At 40.6% G+C, this 21,102-nt stretch overlaps 2 protein-coding genes across 2 annotated transcripts in view; one reads left to right on the top strand and one right to left on the bottom strand.

Moving 5' to 3' along the window:
• Window positions 1–9,697, bottom strand: part of slc66a2 (solute carrier family 66 member 2) — a 35,532-nt gene extending 25,835 nt beyond the window's left edge. Inside the window, exons 1-3 of the mRNA XM_085346090.1 lie at window positions 9,018–9,697; window positions 7,148–7,281; window positions 4,104–4,154 (exon numbers count right to left, since the gene is read on the bottom strand). Coding sequence (XP_085202216.1) covers window positions 4,104–4,154; window positions 7,148–7,281; window positions 9,018–9,220 — 388 coding nt within the window. The 5' untranslated portion in view covers window positions 9,221–9,697. The remainder of the gene's footprint in view (window positions 1–4,103; window positions 4,155–7,147; window positions 7,282–9,017) is intronic.
• Window positions 9,698–13,375: 3,678 nt separating this feature from the next.
• On the top strand, window positions 13,376–16,936 carry hsbp1l1 (heat shock factor binding protein 1 like 1). Its single transcript, XM_085347058.1, has 3 exons — window positions 13,376–13,420; window positions 13,519–13,585; window positions 16,795–16,936. Exons 1-3 carry the CDS (start codon window positions 13,376–13,378, stop codon window positions 16,887–16,889), a joined length of 207 nt encoding a protein of 68 aa, XP_085203184.1. The 3' UTR covers window positions 16,890–16,936.
• Window positions 16,937–21,102: the final 4,166 nt, after the last annotated feature.

Consider the following 21,102-nt stretch of genomic DNA (forward strand, 5'->3'; position numbering starts at 1 on the left):
AAAGTCACCAACACTGATACCCAGCATTCCCTTTACACTGCCAGGTTTCCATTTTCCAGTGTAGTTCACAGTAGGATGTCAGGGAAGTGATCTGCTCATCGCTTTGTCATTAATGGCCAGTCGCTAGTGGACATTGTAGGCTTCTGTTGCCTTGGTACTCTTCTAATGTGTTTAGCATTCACTGATATGTCATATATCTTCTTAGCTCTCACTGGTTGGTGCTTCAGTGGCTTGTCTCAAAGCTCGACCCAGTTCATGTCATCAATGGTTATTCTGTTAGCAGTCATTTGAAGTCTCTTGGTGTTACTGACTTTCAGTAGTCTCTGGTTGCCATGTGACTGCTAGTTGCTTCATGTGTGGATGCGCCTTAAGAAGATGTGTCAGGAAGCAGAATGTTCTTCATCATCAAGTTAATCATGATGATGAGATTCCAAAAGAAAGGACAACACCATCAAAGTAAAGATGGGTTGAAGATAGATACTCAGCTTCTTCATAATAACACCCTGCATATGTAACTTTGTAGCTGATAGCCGAGTAAAAATCAGGAGTTAAAGTAAGTACAAGTACACTGACCCATCTGTTAAAACTGTTGTTAAAGCTTTCGGGTTTCCATACTAAACTAATTTCCCCTGCTCCAACCCTGGAGCTCTGTGTAGATGTGCTGACTGGAACAAATGCAAAAATGTCAGATATTTGCATTCACAGAAGTAATAAAAGGCCTAATATAAAAATCAAATGACTTAGATGACTGAATGGAGCTCAAAACAAATGAAAGTGTGGATGTGACGGAGAGAGCTGCACCCTTTAGGGAACCAACACAGTTCCTGTCATGGTGGAGTAGAGTTTCACATTTTGGTTTCCTTGTTGCCTCCTCTTATAGATCCTCTAAAAAGTTTGACTCAAAAACAAACTTTTGCACTGTCTTCCTGCTTTTTCCCCCCAAATCCTTTTTCCCCCACCTGAGTGATTGCCAGCATTTCTGCTTCAGACACAGCCAAATGATCTGATCTTTTAATCTTCTTAAAGGATTGCAGCAGGCAGTCTTGCACATAAATCACACTGAGCTGCTATTACACCAGGACTTAACTTCTCTCTCAAAACTACACATGCCACAACAAAAGACTTACAGTCCAGCACCGACGCACACATATGTGAGTGAGTCTGAGGCACCTGTATATAGAAAGGTTGCAGCTTATCACATTTATTGCAGCTTCCTTTGGGCAGTCCTGGGAAGTTCTATTAAAAGTCACCTACATTTTGTCTGTCTAGGTGCAAATGTCCTGCTGTTTCATGAAGGTGCCTGGTGTGATAATGCTGCTGTGCTCTTATGAGAACAAATGAGGTATTATTGAGGCTCCGAGAACGCAAAGGGAACAAACTGGACAGTCAGACAAATGCACAGGTTGAGAAACTGTCCTGAGGACTAAACAGCACCACAGTGAGTCACTACAGAGCGACATGGTGTGAACCGAATATCTGCTCTCTCTAATGTGTTTGTTCTGTGCCGCAGTTTTGATCTAACAGTCTTTTCTCCCTGTGTATTTTCTCACTTTTTATCGACGGTGGACTACAGCATGCTTGCTCTTGATATTTTCAATAGTGAATCAATGAACAGCAGCAAGGCAGCAAAGCTGCGATCAAAGAACATGGCTTTCTGTCAGCAAGGGTCTAATGACACTTGGCAGAGCTCACTGATCGATGACCATTCAGAGCCCAGCGATGGCAGCTTCCACATGTGGTCAAAGTCACACAGCAGCAACACACACAGGTCAGAACACACTGAATCAAAGAAGCAATGACGCTAATGAAAAACGATTCTGCGCTCTGACTTTTTCATGACAGGAAAACAGCAATTCTGTCCATGTTGTCTACTGTGCACTACAAACTAAACAGGGAAGTTTGTTCTGTATTCGGACACGCTGAACTAAAAGTGCATGCTGCCTTTTCAATTCGCACATCTATGGTTTCCTTCTGCCATCTAGTGTCCATCGCAAAAACAACAGCCCTCTCTTCATGCTGTGTCCCAATTGAACTGTGTATACCAATTGCAAGTATATACACATTTAAACATATGTATATGACTGTGTACAAATCTTGATTACTTCTCATTTATTAGTATTTTAATTAGAAGGAGCCAGAATTTCTTGTCTTTATAGAAAAGCGGACTTGAGCAATAGTTCTCCAGGCTTTCTGAAGTTTTTCTTTGAACATTGGCTGCTTATTCCACTCACTTTCTGATCATTTTCAGAGGACTGCTTTTGTTTGCTAGGCCACTTAACATTGACCTATCAATCATTCAAACACAGAAAAGGCACCTAACTAAAATGTGAACTGGTGTTGTGTCTACAGATACCCTAAAGAGAACAAATTGTATCTTTAGGCACTTTGATACCAACATGCTGTTTCCAGAGAAAATAATTTGTTCCCATTTCTTTTATTGAATCTATGAAAAATAAATTTCCATATGTGTTTGCACATTTTGATATATCATAATTTCCATTTTCCTATCAAAATACAAAGAAATGAAGGGTGGCTAAAGTTTTTTAGGCAGGACTCTATATGCCACAGTCGTTTAGACTATTACAAAAGAAGAAAATTTCTCTCATTAAATGAAAATATCTGGTGATCTTGAAACAAATAGCAATAAGCAGAGCAAATACTGTAGATTAGCTGGAATCCTAAATTACACAGGAATGTAACAAAATTAATCTTCCTGAAGTCCAACTGGTCTCATCAGTTCCCATGCTTTTTTGGACTGTTGTTAAAAGGAGATGCTACACAGTGGTAAACTGGTAAATGGGGGTTTGTATCTCCTCCTTGGATTCAACCAGACATTTTTCACTTGTTAGACAAATATGTAAATAACCTAAACTATGAAAGCATATATTTTACTTTTTTTTTCTTAAACATTTCACATGCTTCCTATGGTTTATTTTTTAAATAAAATATATGGGTTCAGTTCAGACTGCGTGTCATTTACCTTTATATTAGATTAGCAAAACTGTGACACAAAGAGTGCAGTGGGTCGCCGAGTTGACGATCCACACCATGTCAGAAAAACAAGTATGGAGTAATTCTTTGGTCAACAGAAAAATAAAGAAGTACAAAATATACTTTAAATGTATTAGATAGCGGATACGAGTCTCACCATTTTAATTTAATCCCAAGTAATACGCTGGGATTCGTCAATTCAAATGAGAATATTTGAGTTTACTTTAAATGCAGCTTGACTTGTAAGTTCAGCAACATAAGTCCTGAGTCCTCTTTAAATGTGTCGAGTTCTGTTTGGGTTTACACTGTACTGAAAGTATTGAAGTCAGCCAGTAGGAAGACAGCATTAATTCAAAATCATTAATTAAGCATTAATTAAAAGTCATTAGTGTTTGATTTTGCAGCCTTTCAACAATGTGCTTTACATTACTGTATTAGTCCAGAATAAAAATCAACATGCCGCAGCTGAAAGGTTATTATTCATACACAAAAGTTAATTTTGCTTGTATGCTGGCCCTGAAGTGCGAAACACAAAGACAAATCAGAAAACACGACATTTCAGAAAAAGAAAACAAAATCACAACAACAAAACAAACACAACAACATTTTGTGACTGTGTTTCATGATGCAGTGATTTTCCTTTTTGTCTTTTGCACTTCGTCAAGATCAATTATTGCTTTTCAAAATACATAAACATCACAGTAACATGAGTATATTTCATTGAGTTACTTCATACTGTAACTCAATGACATGAGTACAGTAACTACTGTAAACTAGTGGCAGTATGCAGGTCTAACAGGATTAGCTTCTTTTTCTTCCTACGTTGTTGTGCACTAAGGGCGTGCAGTGAAACATGCTGTAGAGCATCACAACAGTTTCTATAATCGACAAACAGTTAATGTGCTCGATCATTCAAAAACATGCGAGAGAAAGGGGCTCATGCTTCACGTCAACTCATTGGAAACTGTTAGTCGGTGTCAGTTAGTGAGACGGGTGGGCTGTGAATGAGAGCCAGGCAGGGTTATCACCATGCACAAGACACACGGGAGTGGAGATGGGAGAGGCAGATGAACTACGACTGATGTTTCATGACAGACACAGTAAGTACATACCCAGAAAGAGCCTCTTAGGGATTCTGACCTCCTCGTCCTTAATGTCTGTGGCTACAGACAAAAAAAACAAAAAATATATAGACAAAAAAGAAAAAAATAGAGCTTGGTTTTCTTCAGCAAAGCTGGAGTTGATCTTTGTCAAATTACAGAACTCACTGATTCTGTGATTTGTTACACCAGTGATCTGTGAGGTTAGGAGTGTTCCCACCTGCTTAGCTTCCTCAGATGCATAACCTTTATAGCTAATAAACAATCAATAAAATTTTGAGTTCAGTAATGTAACTTAATTCAAGGTGTTTTAATCCACAAATCTGGTGACATCTGCAAAGTCCAAAGTTCTATTTTTCCAATCGTCTTACATTCCTTTTACTTTATTTGTTTTAGCATTTATTGCACTAAGCTTGCTCATCTTCACAGCTTCTGCTGCACAGTTTTTGTTCCATAGGAAGACATAAAATAGCCTTCGTCATGTTATTCTTTAAACGTAGCCGTTACTACCAAAGGATACATAAAAGCTCCATAAAAGCATATTTCACACACAAACCTATTAGCCAGACCTTGGAATGAGCCGACATCTGGCTTAGTGAGGACGATGTTTATCTGTAGTGTCACATGTACCTGACACGGGCTTAATATTTCAAGATGGTGTGATGCAGAGCTGTGACGCTTTCAAACTTTTCAGTTATATTTTCAATAACAAATATTTCTTTAGCTTCCCCACACAAAACAAAACACAAACAAACGCACACATACACACACATTTATAGGAACATGTGATGTTGGGAAAATTATTTTAAACATTGCTTTCACCTCTGAACCAGTTTGGATTCAGGAGACAGACACGCTCTTTGCTTTTAAGATTAAGCTAAAAATTAAAACTTTCCTTTTTTCAATATATGGTTGAGGCTGGATCAGGTGACCCTGAACCATCACTTAGTTGTGATGCAGTTGGCCTAGGCTGCTGGGAGCTTCCTGGTGTTTCTTCTTCACTCCCTTTCACTCTCTGTGTTTATACACCACTCTGCATTTAATCATTCGCATTAATCACTTCCACAATGGAAAACAGCCGCCCCCTCACCCCCCAACTGGTCGCAGCAAATGGCCGCCCCGCACTGACCCTGATTCTGCCAGAGGGTTCATCCTGTCAAAAGGAAGTTTTTCCATCCCACTGTCACCTAATGCTTGCTCCTAGGGTGTCGTCTGACCGTACTGTGTCTCAAAACTTCTAAAAAAAAACAAAAAAGAGTTTACAGTACAGTCGATGGCCACGACCCAAGCATTGCAGACCAAAGATGAAAGAGAGCAGCGCGATATAATCTACCAGAGTATTTGTGTCTTTTCATTTAAATGAATATGCTTGGCATGGTGTGTATTTATTGATCAAGTTAACGTTGACTGGTAACATTTTAATTGCGTGACTACAATTATAAAGTTCACAATGCTGAGAAAATGAACCCTGTAGTCTCCAATGTATTTGTTCCTTCAATTTTGCAGATAAACTCACTATACAGTCCTCCGGGTTACAGGAAGCAGTGAATGATTGTGGATTAAATACACACATTTGTACAAAAACTGAAAAATAAAGCCTTTAGCCCTGACTTCAGTATTTAAGCTAAGCCTAACAATCTAATCTAACTCAGCAGTTAAATTTTTTTTTTTTTTACTTTGTTTTTCACATCTTAGGTTTACTTCACTGGAAGTTTGGAATTTCTCTGACAGTTGCTGCTTGGTGTAGACACTTAAACATGAAGCTACACTGCCCTACTGAGGCAAAATGCACTAACTACACATTTGGCCAAAATACAAAAAAAACCTGGCACTAAACGGTCCCTCTGTCTCTCTCTGTGTGCTGTTCACTGAGTGAATGATCAGTGACTGACGGAGACCAGCTGTGGAAGAGAAGAGACAGACAAGAGACTTCCTGTTGTTTCAAACTTCCTCTGTGTGATCATTTTAGATGTCAGATAGCAGAATCACAGGACAGCTATTGTTTTTCTCGTGTTTTGCAATCAGACATGAGTCTGAAGCTTCAGTTAAAATAACAAAGCTCAAAAATGTCATTACATTTAGTAAAATTAACAATCTATCCTAAAGGCTGATGGATAAAACTTGTTTTATTGCACTGCACTTCCTGACATATGCTCCAGTTATATTGACAGGCTGATGGTATTGGCCGGTATTAGCTTTTGCTAATTATCAGCATTTATAACAACTGAGAAATGAACCAAAAAAAGTTGACAGGAGAAACATTGTGTTGATGTTGCACAGTTTGTCCACCAGAGGGCAACTGTCCTGTTAGCAACAGCATTTCAAATGCCACAACCAGCTGATCCTGTGCATTTAAACTGTACTGTTGTGCTGTTTTAGCACTGACTCATAAAGATAGAAGTACACAATACGAATTTTAAGCAAACCTGTCTATGTATATTCGCTGAAGTATCAGATTTTAGAGTCGCCAACTATTGTTATCGACTTAAAAAGAAATGTGTGAGGCTCTGATTATAAAACAGTGTCTCCATGTTTTCCTTTTACACAGGATTATATTTAATCCTGCCCACGCTAGTTTAACTGATACTCTCCCATTATCTGACATTGAGCCTCTTCATATTAGCAGCCAGGTTTAGTCAAATTTCCTCAAAGTAAGCAGGAACTTGTAGCATGCCCAGCACGGCGTATCAGACAACAAAGGGCAGCTGTTTGTGTTTGTTTACAAAGGGATAAATGTCACAAAACAGAATCAAGCGTTTCCCTGTGTGGGTTATGAATAACTTTATGACAAACATTACAAAATGTAATCACCTTAATGTCAGTAATCAGCCTGGAAAGTTTCATGGTTAGTAATATATTTTACCCCATCATCCTATATCACTTATTTGAACTAAGCGCAATATAAAACCAGCTTCAGAAAGCTTATTTTATATAGTTTTAGAAAGAAAAACCTGCACAGGAGATCACAGGCAACAATCACCAGCCTCTCACACACTCACACACACTAATCTGAGCCTTATCTGCACGGTAAAGTGGCACCGCCTGGGTGTTCTGACCTAAGAAGGAGCGCCTCTTCGTGCTGAGTTCAGTGGCCATGCGGACGTTGGTGCACAGGTTCAGCATGATGAGCATTGTGCAGATCATGATGATGCTCTGCCACAGCAGCAGCGTCTCAAAGTAGCGTCCAAATCTAAAGAAGAAGAAAACAATATGTGGATTTTAAGATTTCATATTTACCCTATGGTTCTCTCACCCATTTGCTGGTCACCAGACCTTCAAGGGGACCTATTACACTCATTCCTAAGTGCATATTACACCATATTCATTCAAATCATTGAATTCTAATCACATCTAAGGCCACAGGTGTATAAAATCAAGAGGCTAGATATGCCGAAGGAACGGGTCGTTCTTAGGAGCTCAGTGAACTCCAGTGTAGTACACTGATAGGATACCGCCTGTGTAACATGTCCAGCTGTAAAATTTTCCTGAGCTTTTAGTGGTTTTATAACAAAAAGGAAGCGAATGACAGCAACTCAGCCATGAAGTGGCAGGCAATGTAAAATCACAGAGCGGGGTCAGCAGATGCTGAGGGGCATAGTGTGTAGAGTCGTTACAGACCTCCAAAACTCATGTGGTCTTTGGATCAGCTCAAGAACATTTCATGGAGAGCTCCACAGAATGGGTTTCCATGGCCCAGCAGCTGCATCCAAGCCTTACATCAACAAGCACAATGCAAAGCCTTGGATGCAGTGGTGTAAAGGACACCACTGGATCCTAGAGCAGTAAGGTCTCTGGAGTGACAAATCACATTTGTCTTTCTGACAACCTGGTGGACGAGTCTGGGTTTGGCAGTTGCCAGCAGACCGATACTTGTCTGACTCCAGTGTACCAAATGTAAAGTTCAGTGGAGGAGGGATTATAGTGTGGGGTTGTTTTCCAGGAGTTGGGCTTGGGCCCTTAGCTCCAGCAAAAGGAACTCTTACTGCTTCAGCATACCAAGGATAAGCGGTGTGGAAAAGGTGTGGAAGAACTTGGCTGACCTCAACCTGACAGAATACCTCTGGGATGACTTAGACGGAGACTGTGGGCCAGGTTTTATTGTCCAACATCAGCATCTGCACTCAAAAATGTGGTTCTGGAAGGATGATCATAAACTTCTATAGACACACTCCTAAACCATGTGGAAAGCCTTCCTAGAAGAGTTGCTATTGGTGCAAAGAGTGGGCAAAATCATATTAAACTCTATGGATTAAGAATGGGGCGTCACTTACGTTTATATGCGTGTGAAGGCAGACGAGCAAATACTTTTGGCAATACAGTGTATTAATGCTTGGACTCTAATAGAGTAGCTTTGCATGATTAAAGCTACTTTTAGCTGCTCACTTATTCACACAGGGTTGCCACAGCGCTGCATACTTAACCTGTTGGATTTTTAAACCAGGTGCTCTTCCTGACACAACCGCCAAGGGATCTGTATCTCATCCTGGGACTGAACCAGGAAACTTTTGCTTGTTAGGCAAACATGCAAACTACTGCACTACAGAGCCACAATGCACGGCTCTTATCGTAAACTGTGTATTTTTGTGCCTCGGGTTATCCACATTATATGTACAAGTCTCTACATCATTATTTCTGTGGCCTCATTTAATATCCACCATTATAACCACTGTATAAAAAAATAAAAGGAAAAGCGAGTCTTGTCTGCTATAAGTTGAATACTGTTCAGAGGTAAACTACAGTCTGGTGTTTAACAGTAACCAGCAGACTGTTTGCAGTGCATTCAACCCAGCAGGCCGCTTTTCCTCTATGAGTCGGTTAACATGCAGTGTAAGAGGATCTCTTTTTTTTAAAAGCTGAATATAAGAGAATATCCGAAGCCCCCCATAACAACCTCACAAGCTCTCAAAGGATGTGAGAGTCTGTTACCTGAAGAGTATCCTCAGGATGTTTGCCACCAGCAGCACCAGGCATACGTAGGTGGAGAAGCCCTCTGCATTCTGGGTCAGGCGGATGTCTCTGTACTGGGGGATGTAGGGCACCACCCCACCGAACACCATGGCACCGGCAGCGACCCACGCCACCAGGTTGTTAAACACGGTGAGGATCTGGTCAAACAACTCATCTTCCATGCTGTTCGTCGGCGGAATAAGCGAAGAGACGTCAGCTGGCTGTCAGTGGCTCTAGAGACTATTTTTGGCTGTTGATCCTCCTCCGGTTCCTCGATGTGGCTTTGAGATCGGGAGAGAAGCATCCGTGTTTTCCACGCATGACTGAGAAACAGCAGCTAATGCCACGACATCATAAACAGAGCAATGAAGCACAAACGACGTATCCGGGGCTGACGTTACAATAGCGGAAACAATGAGCAGTAAACAATGAGCTTCCGTACAAAAGCAGCGGTTGTGCAGTCACTGCAGTACGGTCATTTACTCTGCGTTTCCCATTTCCTTGACTCAACACTGCTGATGCTTGTGAGCGTTTTAGCACGGGCTGAACTTAAGTCGTTATAGGAAACACACGACTCTCCTGAAAATGTATAAAAAGCCCCTGAAATGAAACAGCATTTTTTGTTTGCGGTGTCCCTACATCACCATTGTTTCTTCTTCGCTGTCCTGCCCGTCTGTAATGTTTCCCAACACTTCCTGGAACGTCTCACGTCACGCGCTCAATCAAAGATTATCCAACTTGATCAAGAGAGTTCACACACAGGCAAACTGTATGTGGCTAGCTATCTAGCAGGTTAGCTAAAAAAAATAATAGAAAGAATAAAAAAAAAGAAAATAAATAAATAAATAAAAGAAAGAATTTTAACATATAGTTTGTGTCAGCTGTTTGGCAGAACGTGAATGTTATGGTAATTTTGGGCTCTGACTCTGTAGCTACGTAGAAATAAGCTTCAAAAGTAAGTAAGTAAGTAAAGTTTATTTATATAGCACCTTTCACAGACATATGTCACAAAGTGCTTTACAAGGTAAAAACATAATACAGTTATAAAATACATCATAAATACCCTGGTCTAATTAAAAGCTTTTTGAAATAAAAATGTCTTTAGCTGCTTTTTGAAGGTCTCCACTGAGTCCAAACCCTGTAGAAATAGGGGAAGTGCATTCCAGAGTCTGGGTGCAACAGCTTGCAAGGATTGGTCCCCTCGGGTTTTAAAACGAGTGTGGGGGACCACTAAAAGGTTTTGGTTTGATGACCTCAGGTTACATAAGCCTCTGAAATTGAGGATTAAAAAATTTAGGCCCTCACTTCAACCTGGACTGCTCATAAAAAAACAGGTTAGCACCAGGAAAACCAACCAGTTTCAGTCTATTCTGCCACGAACACGACAGAATTATGCCAGAAACTTTTTGATGGCTACCAAAAACATCTGATTGAGGTGCAACATGAGGAACATGAGGTCAGGAGGAGACTGAGAGCCAGTGGTCAAACTCTGTGCAGACCAACTGCCAGGAATCCTCACCAGCCTGCTCAGCCTCTCCCTGACTCATGCCACTGTCCCCACTTGTCTGAAGGCCTCCACCATCATTCCCATCCCCAAAAAGACTGGAATAGAAAGCCTCAATGACCACAGACCTATACCTCTCACGTCTGTAGTCATGAAGTGTCTCAGCACATCAGAGACTACCTACCTCCCTCTCTTGACCCCCACAAGTTTGCTTACAGAGCAAATCGGTCCATGGAGGATGCCATCACCATCACCCTTCACAGAGCAGCGGGAAATCTGGAGAATGGGTAGAGCTACGTGAGGATGCTTTACGTGGATTACAGCTCAGCGTTCAACACCATAATACCAGACATCCTTACTACCAAACTAGACCACCTTCAGAACCCCCTGCTACTTGCTCCTGGATCAAAGACCTCCTCAAAAACCAGCCTCGGTCAGTCAGACGGATCTCTGATCAATCTCTGATGGAGATGAGACAGTGTAGAGGTAGAGATATTTCTCACTGGTGCTCAGAAAACAACCTGAAACTAAGCATCTTTAAAGCAACAGAACTTATTGTGAACTTCAGGAGGCACAGACAGGTTCTCTCCACTCTCATTATAAATGGTGAGTGTGTTTATTCTGTCTCTATCTTCAGGTTTCTGGGCACCTACATCTCTGGCGATCTCACCTGGGCAAAGGAAGAATAACCTGTACCAGAAGCTGCTGTTGGCCTTCTATCGCTCCTCGGTGCACTGCGTGCTCTCCTACTGCCTGGGTGTTTGGTACGCAGGGGGCACAAATGATAACATTACGTTATCATTAACGTTACAAAGCACTAACACATTCACATTCAGAAGAGATCCAGGGTCAGCGCTGGGCAGTCTGCCTCAGCTTTTTAGGGGGTGAACTAGGGGAAAGAGATGAAAGAAAAGGGGAGCAGAACAAAGAACAAAGATGCTCAATGAGCTTCACAGACACAAGCTGCAGTGGACAGTTTTAATTATTTCTATCACTTGCTAACAGCAGTAAGAAACATTTTCGCTTTCACAAATCTCTAACGCAGTTCTCAGTGTGCATCATACAGCTACAACTACAGCCCCCCACCCACAGTCTTTGCCCCGAGAACACTAAGCAGGTTAATCCGGCCTTGCTGCAGACAATGAATATTTTAGTCAATTGCAACTGAAGAGGCCTAAAACAAAGTGACACATCTGGTTCTGCCTGTTTTCTGCACTGACTGTAGAGCAACATCTTCTTCAATATTTCATGTAACCTGGTTTATGTTAGCTGACTTCTTCCTTTGTACAGTCCATCCCTTAATCACTGCAGTCCATTTTAACAAGCCTTTGTAATGATGTTATACAGTATAAATGTATTATATTCAGCAGGAGTGAAAGAGACACTGCCCGAAATAAAGAAAGATTTATAAAGGCTTAATGAAAGTTATGTAACCCTCATGGCAGACAGCTGTTTTCTCTCATCTCTCACAGTGAGCAGGATAATGTATTACATAAAAACCAAAGCCTCGTTCTGGGGGCGCAGCAACAAAACCCACAGCGACCTGACTGCCAGGATAAACCAGTTTACAAAGAGTTAAAAAAATGTTTGTCCCATGTGCTGCGCGCATACAAATCTCCGCCACTGTCACAGTTAAGGATGAGAAAGGCAGCTGTTACAACAACGGAAATGTAACAATATTCGCCTTCAAAATAAAAGGCGGAAATTGGGGAAAAAAAGTGGGTTTTCGTTTTTTGTTTTTTTGCTTTGCGCCTTTACCTGGATGAAATGCCTTGTGGACATTTATACTGTAGACATCCTGCCACAGCACAAGACTGAATTCAACAGAGTTTCTAGCTCACACGTGTGGCGTGGTGTGTTTTCTAATCTGTTTACTTGTGTGAAGAGTTTTACTTTTACAGATTTGCTGCTTAAATTCAAACTCACAGTTTGTCTTCATGGTCATTGTATCAATATTACCCCCCTGAATGCGACCTGCCTCATTATTAACAATTAAATTAAGTGGACTTTATTAGCATAAATTCCAATCTATCCATTTTTCCCACTTATTAAATTCAGGGTTGGGTTGGGTATATCCCAGCTGGCTTAGGGTGAGATAGGGTGTGAGAGGTGGGGTACACCGTGGGCAGATCACCAGCCTGTCTCAGGGCTAACAGAGAGAAACAACCTCAACCTCTCGCCCCTCTTAATCTTACAGTCGTCTTAAACCCACGCTGGCTCTTCTGGACAACTTTAAGGATGAATCCACCCATTCTTAGAAATCTCTGGTGTTAGACATGTTCCTATTCTATGTCTATTTTATCCAGAATGGTCACCAGTTAACACTGATGAGTGAATTATATCCAAATCAAAAAGACTAAATGATCCTACCCTCATGTCAAAGCTGTTGGCATTTACACCTTGGTAATATCACAGATTGGCACAAAGATTTAAGAGTCAAACCTTGCAATTATGAGCCAATTATGCAACTTACATATACCGTGTACATTTAGGCCATAGCTATTCACCCTTGTGCCAAATTTAAAAAATAAAAAATCTTCTAGAAAAAAAAATCATATTGAAATAAAATTGTCTGTAGCTGAAAAAAAATGTGGTGACTTGAAGGTTGCGACGCTTTTATTTTGAAGGGACGAGCGCCACAAGCGGAAGTTTGTGTCAACTCGGCATACCGCAAAGTTAAGGGAGTCACCGCCAGCGTCACAGAAAGGAAACTCATTTGGGATTTTTTAACCTGGGTGTCACAGGCCGGTGCGGCAAAACAGTCCCAGGCAGGCGTGTGTGTGTTGTTTGAGTGCAGCTGAGCGGGTTGTGTGTGTGTGTGTCTGGAGACACCATGTCTAAAACAGAGTGCAAAGCAGCTGAAGACATGACCGAGGCGGTGAGTTTGTTTCATGTGACCTACGTGTCCTGTAAAAAGCACAACCCGGGCAGGCAAACATCTGTGTAAGAACGAGTTTCCTTCTCTCGTCCGTTTAGATGGAGGCAACCATGCAGCGACTTGAGCAAAGATTCCAGAGCATCTCTGAACAGCTGGAGTCCAAACATATCCTTTTTTCCAGCCGTGTTTTCTTCCATTTCAGGCGCGTTTTATCCACGCAGTCAGTCAGCTCAAAGTTCTGCTTGCGAAGACACACCTGAGAGCAATGAGCTCACTAATGAGACTTTCACTTTGACTCCTGTCAATGAACACGTGGCCACTAGAGGGCGACCGACCGCTACCGAGACTCTTGAACTGTTCAACTGTTGTACAAGTTTAGCGCCACTGCTACTGAAGGTAAAATAAGTCTTCTTTAAAAATCACGTCGTTTTTGGTTTTCATACAACAATCACTTAAAAGTGCAGTATGAAGAAAATCAAATGAGACAAACCTCTGTCAAATGTGACATTCTGCCTGTGACTTCTGCTACTGTATATGTTTAAATAATAATTATCTATTTAAGGCACATTGGCACCCAGTAATGAGATTTCTTCCTGTAAAAGAGTCAACAGTGAAATGTGTGTTAAAAGATGGGAATATACTCAGAAATTAAGCTTTGTCTACTAGAAAATGTGTCAGTGACGAGGGGTGATTTTGATATGTGGTTGGAGAAATCATTATTTGATCCTTTGTAAGTTTGCTCACTCACGAAGAAATGAGTGGTTATAAATGTGGTGCACACCTCAGTCAGTCAGTTACAGATACTCCTGGTCTCAGCTATTTCAGTGTATAACGCACACAAAATCAGTGTCCTCCATTCTAACCTCTCCGCCACCATTGGCAAGACCAGAGCTGTCCTGTCAAAGGACATCGATGACAAGTTTGTAGACCTGCCCAAGACCAACAGCAAGAAGTTTGGTGAGGAGGTGACAGCTGTTCACCCTGGGTCTGGAGCTGCATGTAAGATCTTGCATCATTGGATGAGGATTATCCTGAGGAGGGTATGGACCAGCATGTACACATGTACAGGCCTGTCTTAAGTTTACCACTGAACATCTAACCTGTGGTCAGATTAAACCAAAGTCGAGCTCTTTGTGTTTGGAGGAACAGAAATGCTGCATATGACCTGAAGAACACCATCCCCACAGTCAAGCACAGAGGTGGAGACATTATGCTTTGGGGGTGTTTTTCTGTTGAGGGCACAGGACGACTTTGAGATAGAGGGGCCAAAGGACAGAGCCATGTTCCACATATAAACCCCTTCTCTCAGCAAAAACACCGAAGAAGGGTCTTACAGCATGGCAGTGACCCAAAACTAAACACTCAAGCTGTTGCTGATGTAGTCAGAAAATACACACAGAAATAAAGATGCAGCTTCAAATTGCAGTAAATCATTTATTGAAAAGCAATTTCAATAAAATCGAAGCTCAGACAAAAATAAACAAAAGCGCCCTGAGAAGTTTGGATGTAAGTGCCCTGCTGCAATATGCGGGTCACTTGTGCTCTGAACACTCTGTATGCTGTGAGATGCATTAATTCTAAATGGGTAAAATCGCCAACAAGGGCTTCTCCACCGAGCACTGAGTCATATTATGTTTGAATTCAGTGACATGCAAATCATTTCTAACGTTTATTTAATGTGTTTTCCTGGATTTTTGATTGATATTATTTCATAAAAATAAAAGATTGTTCACTTACAACTAAATGAACAAACTTACAAATTTACAGCAGGGGATCAAATAGTTATTAAAAGCTAACAGAGCTGCAGCTATTGATTATTTTAGTAACGGAGTAATCTGTCAATTGTTCCATCGATTAATTGACTAATTGGATAGGATGATCTGATATCCTCGTGTTGGTGTTGTTCCCACATCATCAAAATAAATGTTGTTCCAGGTTCAACATTGCAAGTGACCAATCACATTGTTGTGACGTCATACTTTTGCAAACCAAGCGATTCATTCATTTATGAAATTCCAATGTTGCAAGAACGATATGTATAATGCTTACCGTTTATTAAAGAACAGTATCCTGAAATGCAACGAATTCAAATTGCTGGATTGGCGGACAGCGGTGGTTTCTCGCACGTTAAGAAGACGTTTTTTTCCAAAGTCACAAAAGTATGATGTCACAACAATGTGATTGCTCACTTGCAATGTTGAACCTGGAACAACATTTATTATTCTGATGATGTGGGAACAACACAGACACAAGGATATCAGATCGTGCAATTGGATAAGAAATACTGTTGAATATTTATAATCGCTAATTAATAAGACAAAAGAGAAAACATGGGTCTGTCACAATAAAATGCTCAGTGGTTTCTATTTTAGAAATTGCAGTGTTTTAAAGTTTAACTGCATACAACATCTGTCAAAAACCCCAAACAAGCCCTTTAATTGTATTTATGTGCCATGTTGAAATGTAATTTTAAAAGAAAATATTTTCTTAAATCCTATAAATATATATTAATCTCAAGTATTTAAACAACAGCATAAAAATGTACCTTTACTTCTTGGAAGACTTTCTGATGTTAACAGGAGCCAATGATGGTGTAGACATTATGTAATATTATTTATAATTCAGTGTCCAACCGAACAACCCTCAGGTCAGTGGCTCTCAGTTTAATGGCTCTTGTATGTTTTATTAGCTATGAAAAAAGCTTTTATTTTTATATTTTTAAATATTAACATGGTTTTAATTAACACAATATTTTATATTATTTCATTTTCAATCAGAAAAATGTTACAAAAGCCTTGAAATAAATATGGTCTAGTACACCCCATGCCCCCCTTTAGACTCACCCCTGTTTGCTTCAGCGAGCTGTATAATGAATGAATAAAGTGAAGAGTCCATTTGCAGGTTTTAACACAACTTCTGGAGCCTTACTGCAGATTTTTCTGAGTGTCAAACAATCAGCGAGGATGGGGCAGCTACAAAGTTTGCTCTTATTCATGTTGGAGTTTGCTGGTCAGGTGCTTTGATGACTGACGCTTGCTTTTTCCCTGTAAAGGTTTTAATGGCGATCACAGGAACAGCGCTGCTGTTTTAGGCACTAGAAGCAAGTTTTCTTTCACTCTACCTGAGCTCACAGTGTCAGTAACAGCGCTGCCTCTTTGCAGTGTGTAAACAGACTCTGTGCCAGCGTCATCATCACTGCTGCTGTTGCGTTATCAGTGTTTTTGTTCATAACTGGCAGTTTTGACAAATGTGTCCTCTGACCTCCGCTCCTGGTCTCAGAGGTGGTGTTATTCAAACGTCTGGGAAAAAATGAACATATTGTAGATGTAGTTAGCTTCATGAATGCAGACTTGTTTGTTTCTTAATGCTCACACTTGATCAGATGGGAACCCGCATCAACGACCTTGAGAGAAACGTCACTGAGCTCATGACGCAGGCTGGTATGGAGGCGCAGGCATCTTCAAAGTGACGCCAGGCTGACACCTCATCTGTCCAATGAGCTGTTTCCTGTTGTGACCTCACACTTCATCGGTCTTGAAGCGGGACTTCAGATGGTGAAGTCCCACCTGAAGTAGTGAATCTCATGTTAACATATCCTTATTTTTCCAGCTGCTATGATGTGCTGTTCAGATCATATCCAATCAGGGTTACCTCGGAGATTTATTGGAAGCAATGTCCTCCAATCAGACGGTTTTATTTTCCACTTTTCCAACTCATAAAATACAGCCTCTTACCACTTCATTAGGTACACCTGTACAATCTGGGCAATCAGTTCCAACAGTTCTGCCTTATACTCCAGCATGACAAAGCTGACCTCTCTCATTGTGACTGGAAGCGTTCACAGAAGTCTTACTTCAGCTGTGTGCTTCTCCTCAGGACCGTCTGTGTTGGCTTTAAACATGTAATTAATGAAATACCTCTCTGAACCTCAGCCAGTTACAAGCAAGCCTGTCTTATTCAAGGCTGGGTTGATGGCTAAGCTGTTATGCAGAAATGCATCTACAGTGAAGTCTAATAAAGCAACAGCATGGTGCATTTATAAAGGCTTTATTAACGTCTTAAAACACCATTGTTTGCTTGTTTCGGTGGTTGTCTTTACTTTAACTGGCACATCACTACCCTTAATCTCTAACAACCTTCACCTCAGTAACGTCTGTGGATGTGAATTCTGGATCCTTGAGTTGTACTGATGTGGAGACCAGGAGTTCTCAAAGTTTTGATGTCTTAATGCTAATTGCAGGTTCTCCATATGACAAATGCACAAATTACACAGTTGTAGTGTTTGTAATGTGTAGGTGCACAATGTTTATGTTGGAATTTTTAATTTTTGTGCTGGTTCACTGGTTTCTAGAGATTTTGATTCTATTTGTAGCATCAGTTTGGGGTTACATGCACTCACACATGTGGCTGAACACCCAAATAGGAAAAAAACCCCCAAATCAGTTAATAGTGAGATTTCTAAGTTTCTCGTCTGTAAATGTTTTACTTTGGTACTGAGTACTTTATGAGAAAGTACTCAGTGAGCAATAAACCAGCTGCTCTTCAACAAGTGTCTCATCGTGTGGATGAAGAGGGCCACCTTCATGGACAGCACTGCTGACAGCAGTCTGCGTTCTGCTCTACAGTCTCTGACACTTAGCGGCACATGAACCAGCTGTTTACCTGCTGCGGTTCTGGTAGCTCTGAATGTTGCAGCAGATCTGCAGTCCAGCATGGTTGCAGTATGTCCACCTGACTGAAAAGATCCTCTCTCACAAAGCAGCTGAACATCGAGGCAGAGGAACATGGTGCTCTGCACTGAACTGCAACAGTGATGCACCTGGGCAGGTTCCCACCTATTAGTACGATGGCTGTTATATATCTGTGGCACTTATCAGAATTGGGCAGGTTTGGTCTGCTCTGATGGCTGTGTGTTGAACATTCTGACTGCTTTATCACAGTGTGACACAAATATCAGTGAATAGTCAGCAGTGCATTCAGTTCTGCTTGTCCACAACACACGTGCTCTTGCACAACAAGTGGTTGAGCTGGTTAAAAAGCTCAACCTGAGATAAAAACATCACAGCTAGAAAATATTTTTGTTTTATTGGTGGACTATAGTCCAGCTCCTGGCGAGTTACAAGGTGAAGATACTTTAGTTATTGTTAAACTAACAATATTTACTCTATGCTTAAAATGACCAGGGAAACATTACTGCAGTGCTTACAGGCTGTTCAGTACATTCACACGTCAAATTAAGACGCGTGTCATCAGTGACAGTAGCTCATTGGGGAAAATAAGGAAAATGTTTTTCATTTATTTACTGCAAGTATTTATTTCCATTTTTTGTTGAAATATTGTGATTATAACATTGAGTCTAAATCCTGAAAGGCACTTGTTAACTTTGTATCTATGCATAAAATAAAAATGTAATTATCAGTTTAAATGTAACATTTCTGGGAGATGATGCTGTTTAATATCTATGCAGTTTTTTGTGACCTTTAATATCATTTAATGTGCAACATCAGCGTGTCCACCCTCATTAAATTTTTCTACATGTTCTCTTTGTCAGTGTAACTTTGTTTCACGTACAGCATCCAGTGTATTGAGGAAATTAGGAAAATAAAATGAATTAAACCTGTAGTAGTGAACAAGGGCCGGACTGCCCTGTGAGGAGGAGGGGCTTTAACTGAATGTGTAGCGCTAACACTTTCTACATTGCTTTGCAATATGTGGACTATAAAGGCAACAAGTTAGCAAGAAATGCAGGTAAAAATGTGAACTGTGGTGTGTTGTATTTGGAGAGTAGCTGTTTCTAAATATTAGCAAAGAAGACTCCAGATATTGGGTCTTTAAGAACTTTGACTGGTCCCTGGCTCCCACCAGGGACGGACCAGTGGATTTAAGGTCAAAACTGCCACAGAAACATGTCGACTGCTACCAATCCAAATTCCATAAACCTGTGTGGAGAGGTGGAACATGGGAAAAGAGAAAACCCCTTTAAATCTGCTCCGGATCTGACTCATATTCTTAAAAAAGTGCCCTCTAATTACTGAATGTGGTTTTCAGTTATGTTGTATGCTGTGAACAGCAAGTTGATAGAAATCTTACCAGCATCCTGATCCTGCGAAGGAAGAAAAGGAAAAGCTTTTGTGATTATTTTAATCACATTATTGAATCCACTGACTGTGAGTATTAAAATTAGCTTGAGCTTAGAGGGTAAGAATGTGGAGACCACACACATTTAGGAGGTACTGTGCATTTCTTTGTTTATACCTAAATAGATGAATCACTTTTCTGGTAAAACACTGCCCCCTTGTGGAGATTAAACTTTTATTTTTAAGAGGATTAGAAATGACCAGGAAACTGGATGGGTTCAGATGGAACAAAGCACAGCTAAGAACGTATCCTTATTAACATTACCCTTTATTAATTCAAAATTGATTAAAACCCTAAAAATAGAGAATGACTGGAGAAAACATACTCTGAAGATGTGGACAACAATAAGGAAAAAAAAATGGGGGGCCCTTTGTCCATCTCGAGAGCCATGCTAGTGAGAGACAATATACAGGGTGGGCCATTTATATGGATACACCGTAATAAAATGGGAATGGTTGGTGATATTAAAGTCCTGTTTGTGGCACATTAGTATATGTGAGGGGGCAAACTCCTCAAGATGGGTGGTGACCATGGTGGCCATTTAGAAGTCGGCCATCTGGGATACAACTTTTGTTTTTTCAATAGGAAGAGAGCCATGTGACACATCAAACTTATTGGTAATGTCACAAGAAAAACAATGGTGTGCTTGGTTTCAACCTAACTTTATTCTTTCATAAGTTATTTACAAGTTTCTGACCACTTATAAAATGTGTTCAATGTGCTGCCCATTGTGTTGGATTGTCAATGCAACCCTACTTCTCCCACTCTTCACACACTGATAGCAACACCGCAGGAGAAATGCCAGCACATGCATTTTATTGTTTTGTTTTTCTTTTTTGTTTTTCTCTTAAATGGTCTTATGTCAGAGAATGTTGATATGTTGCTTGTTTGGTTGTTTATTACCAAAAAAAGTACTAAATAAAAAGTCCCCCCTCCCCCAAAAAGAGGAAGTTTCCATATTGGATGTTTAAAATTTAAACTAGGATAAAAAATGGACAGACTAAGACTTTTTCGTGCAGCTTTCACTTGCACATTGCTACACACGTTTTGTTTTTGGTTTTTTGGTAAGGTGTCTACTGCCACTCCATGCTTAATCGCAGTCACAGTGCTCTCATGCACTTGATGGTTTGACATTGGGAAAGCCTCAGAGGGGGTCAGTTTGTGAATGGGACTGGGCCCAGTTTCTTGTGTCCCTTGTGTTGCTGTATCCCAAGTGTGGGATTAAAAAGTCTAAATGCTCCTAAAATGAACTCACACTCCCCTCTAGTGGTCACATGTGCTCATTGCAGTGCATTTTCTTGTTGCTGACTGTGGTGCTGAAAGTGTCCAGCAGCATGTGCCTGCATTAGGGCTGAACGATTATGGAAAATAATCTAATTGCGATTTTTTGCCCCAATATTGCGATTGCGATGCGATTATTTTTTAAGGTATTTGTCTTCTGTATTATTAAACAAAGACAAGCAATATAGTATGGCCAATACTATATTACATTAATTTTAAACTGTTCTTTCCTGGAAGACAGACCTCTGTTATGATGACATGAG

This window comes from Diplotaxodon limnothrissa, linkage group LG22 (genome assembly GCF_057381915.1).
Source record: "Diplotaxodon limnothrissa isolate DT_005_m linkage group LG22, D_limnothrissa_male_GT1.1, whole genome shotgun sequence".
In the NCBI taxonomy this organism is placed as follows: Eukaryota; Metazoa; Chordata; class Actinopteri; order Cichliformes; family Cichlidae; genus Diplotaxodon; species Diplotaxodon limnothrissa.

Excerpts from the sequence above, each read along its gene's own strand:
- hsbp1l1 (XM_085347058.1), top strand. The coding sequence starts at position 13,376 with ATGTCTAAAACAGAGTGCAAAGCAGCTGAAGACATGACCGAGGCG. Across the intron at positions 13,421-13,518 it reads CTGAAGACATGACCGAGGCG|ATGGAGGCAACCATGCAGCG; the intron begins GTGAGTTTGTTT and ends TCGTCCGTTTAG. Across the intron at positions 13,586-16,794 it reads TGAACAGCTGGAGTCCAAAC|TTGATCAGATGGGAACCCGC; the intron begins ATATCCTTTTTT and ends TAATGCTCACAC.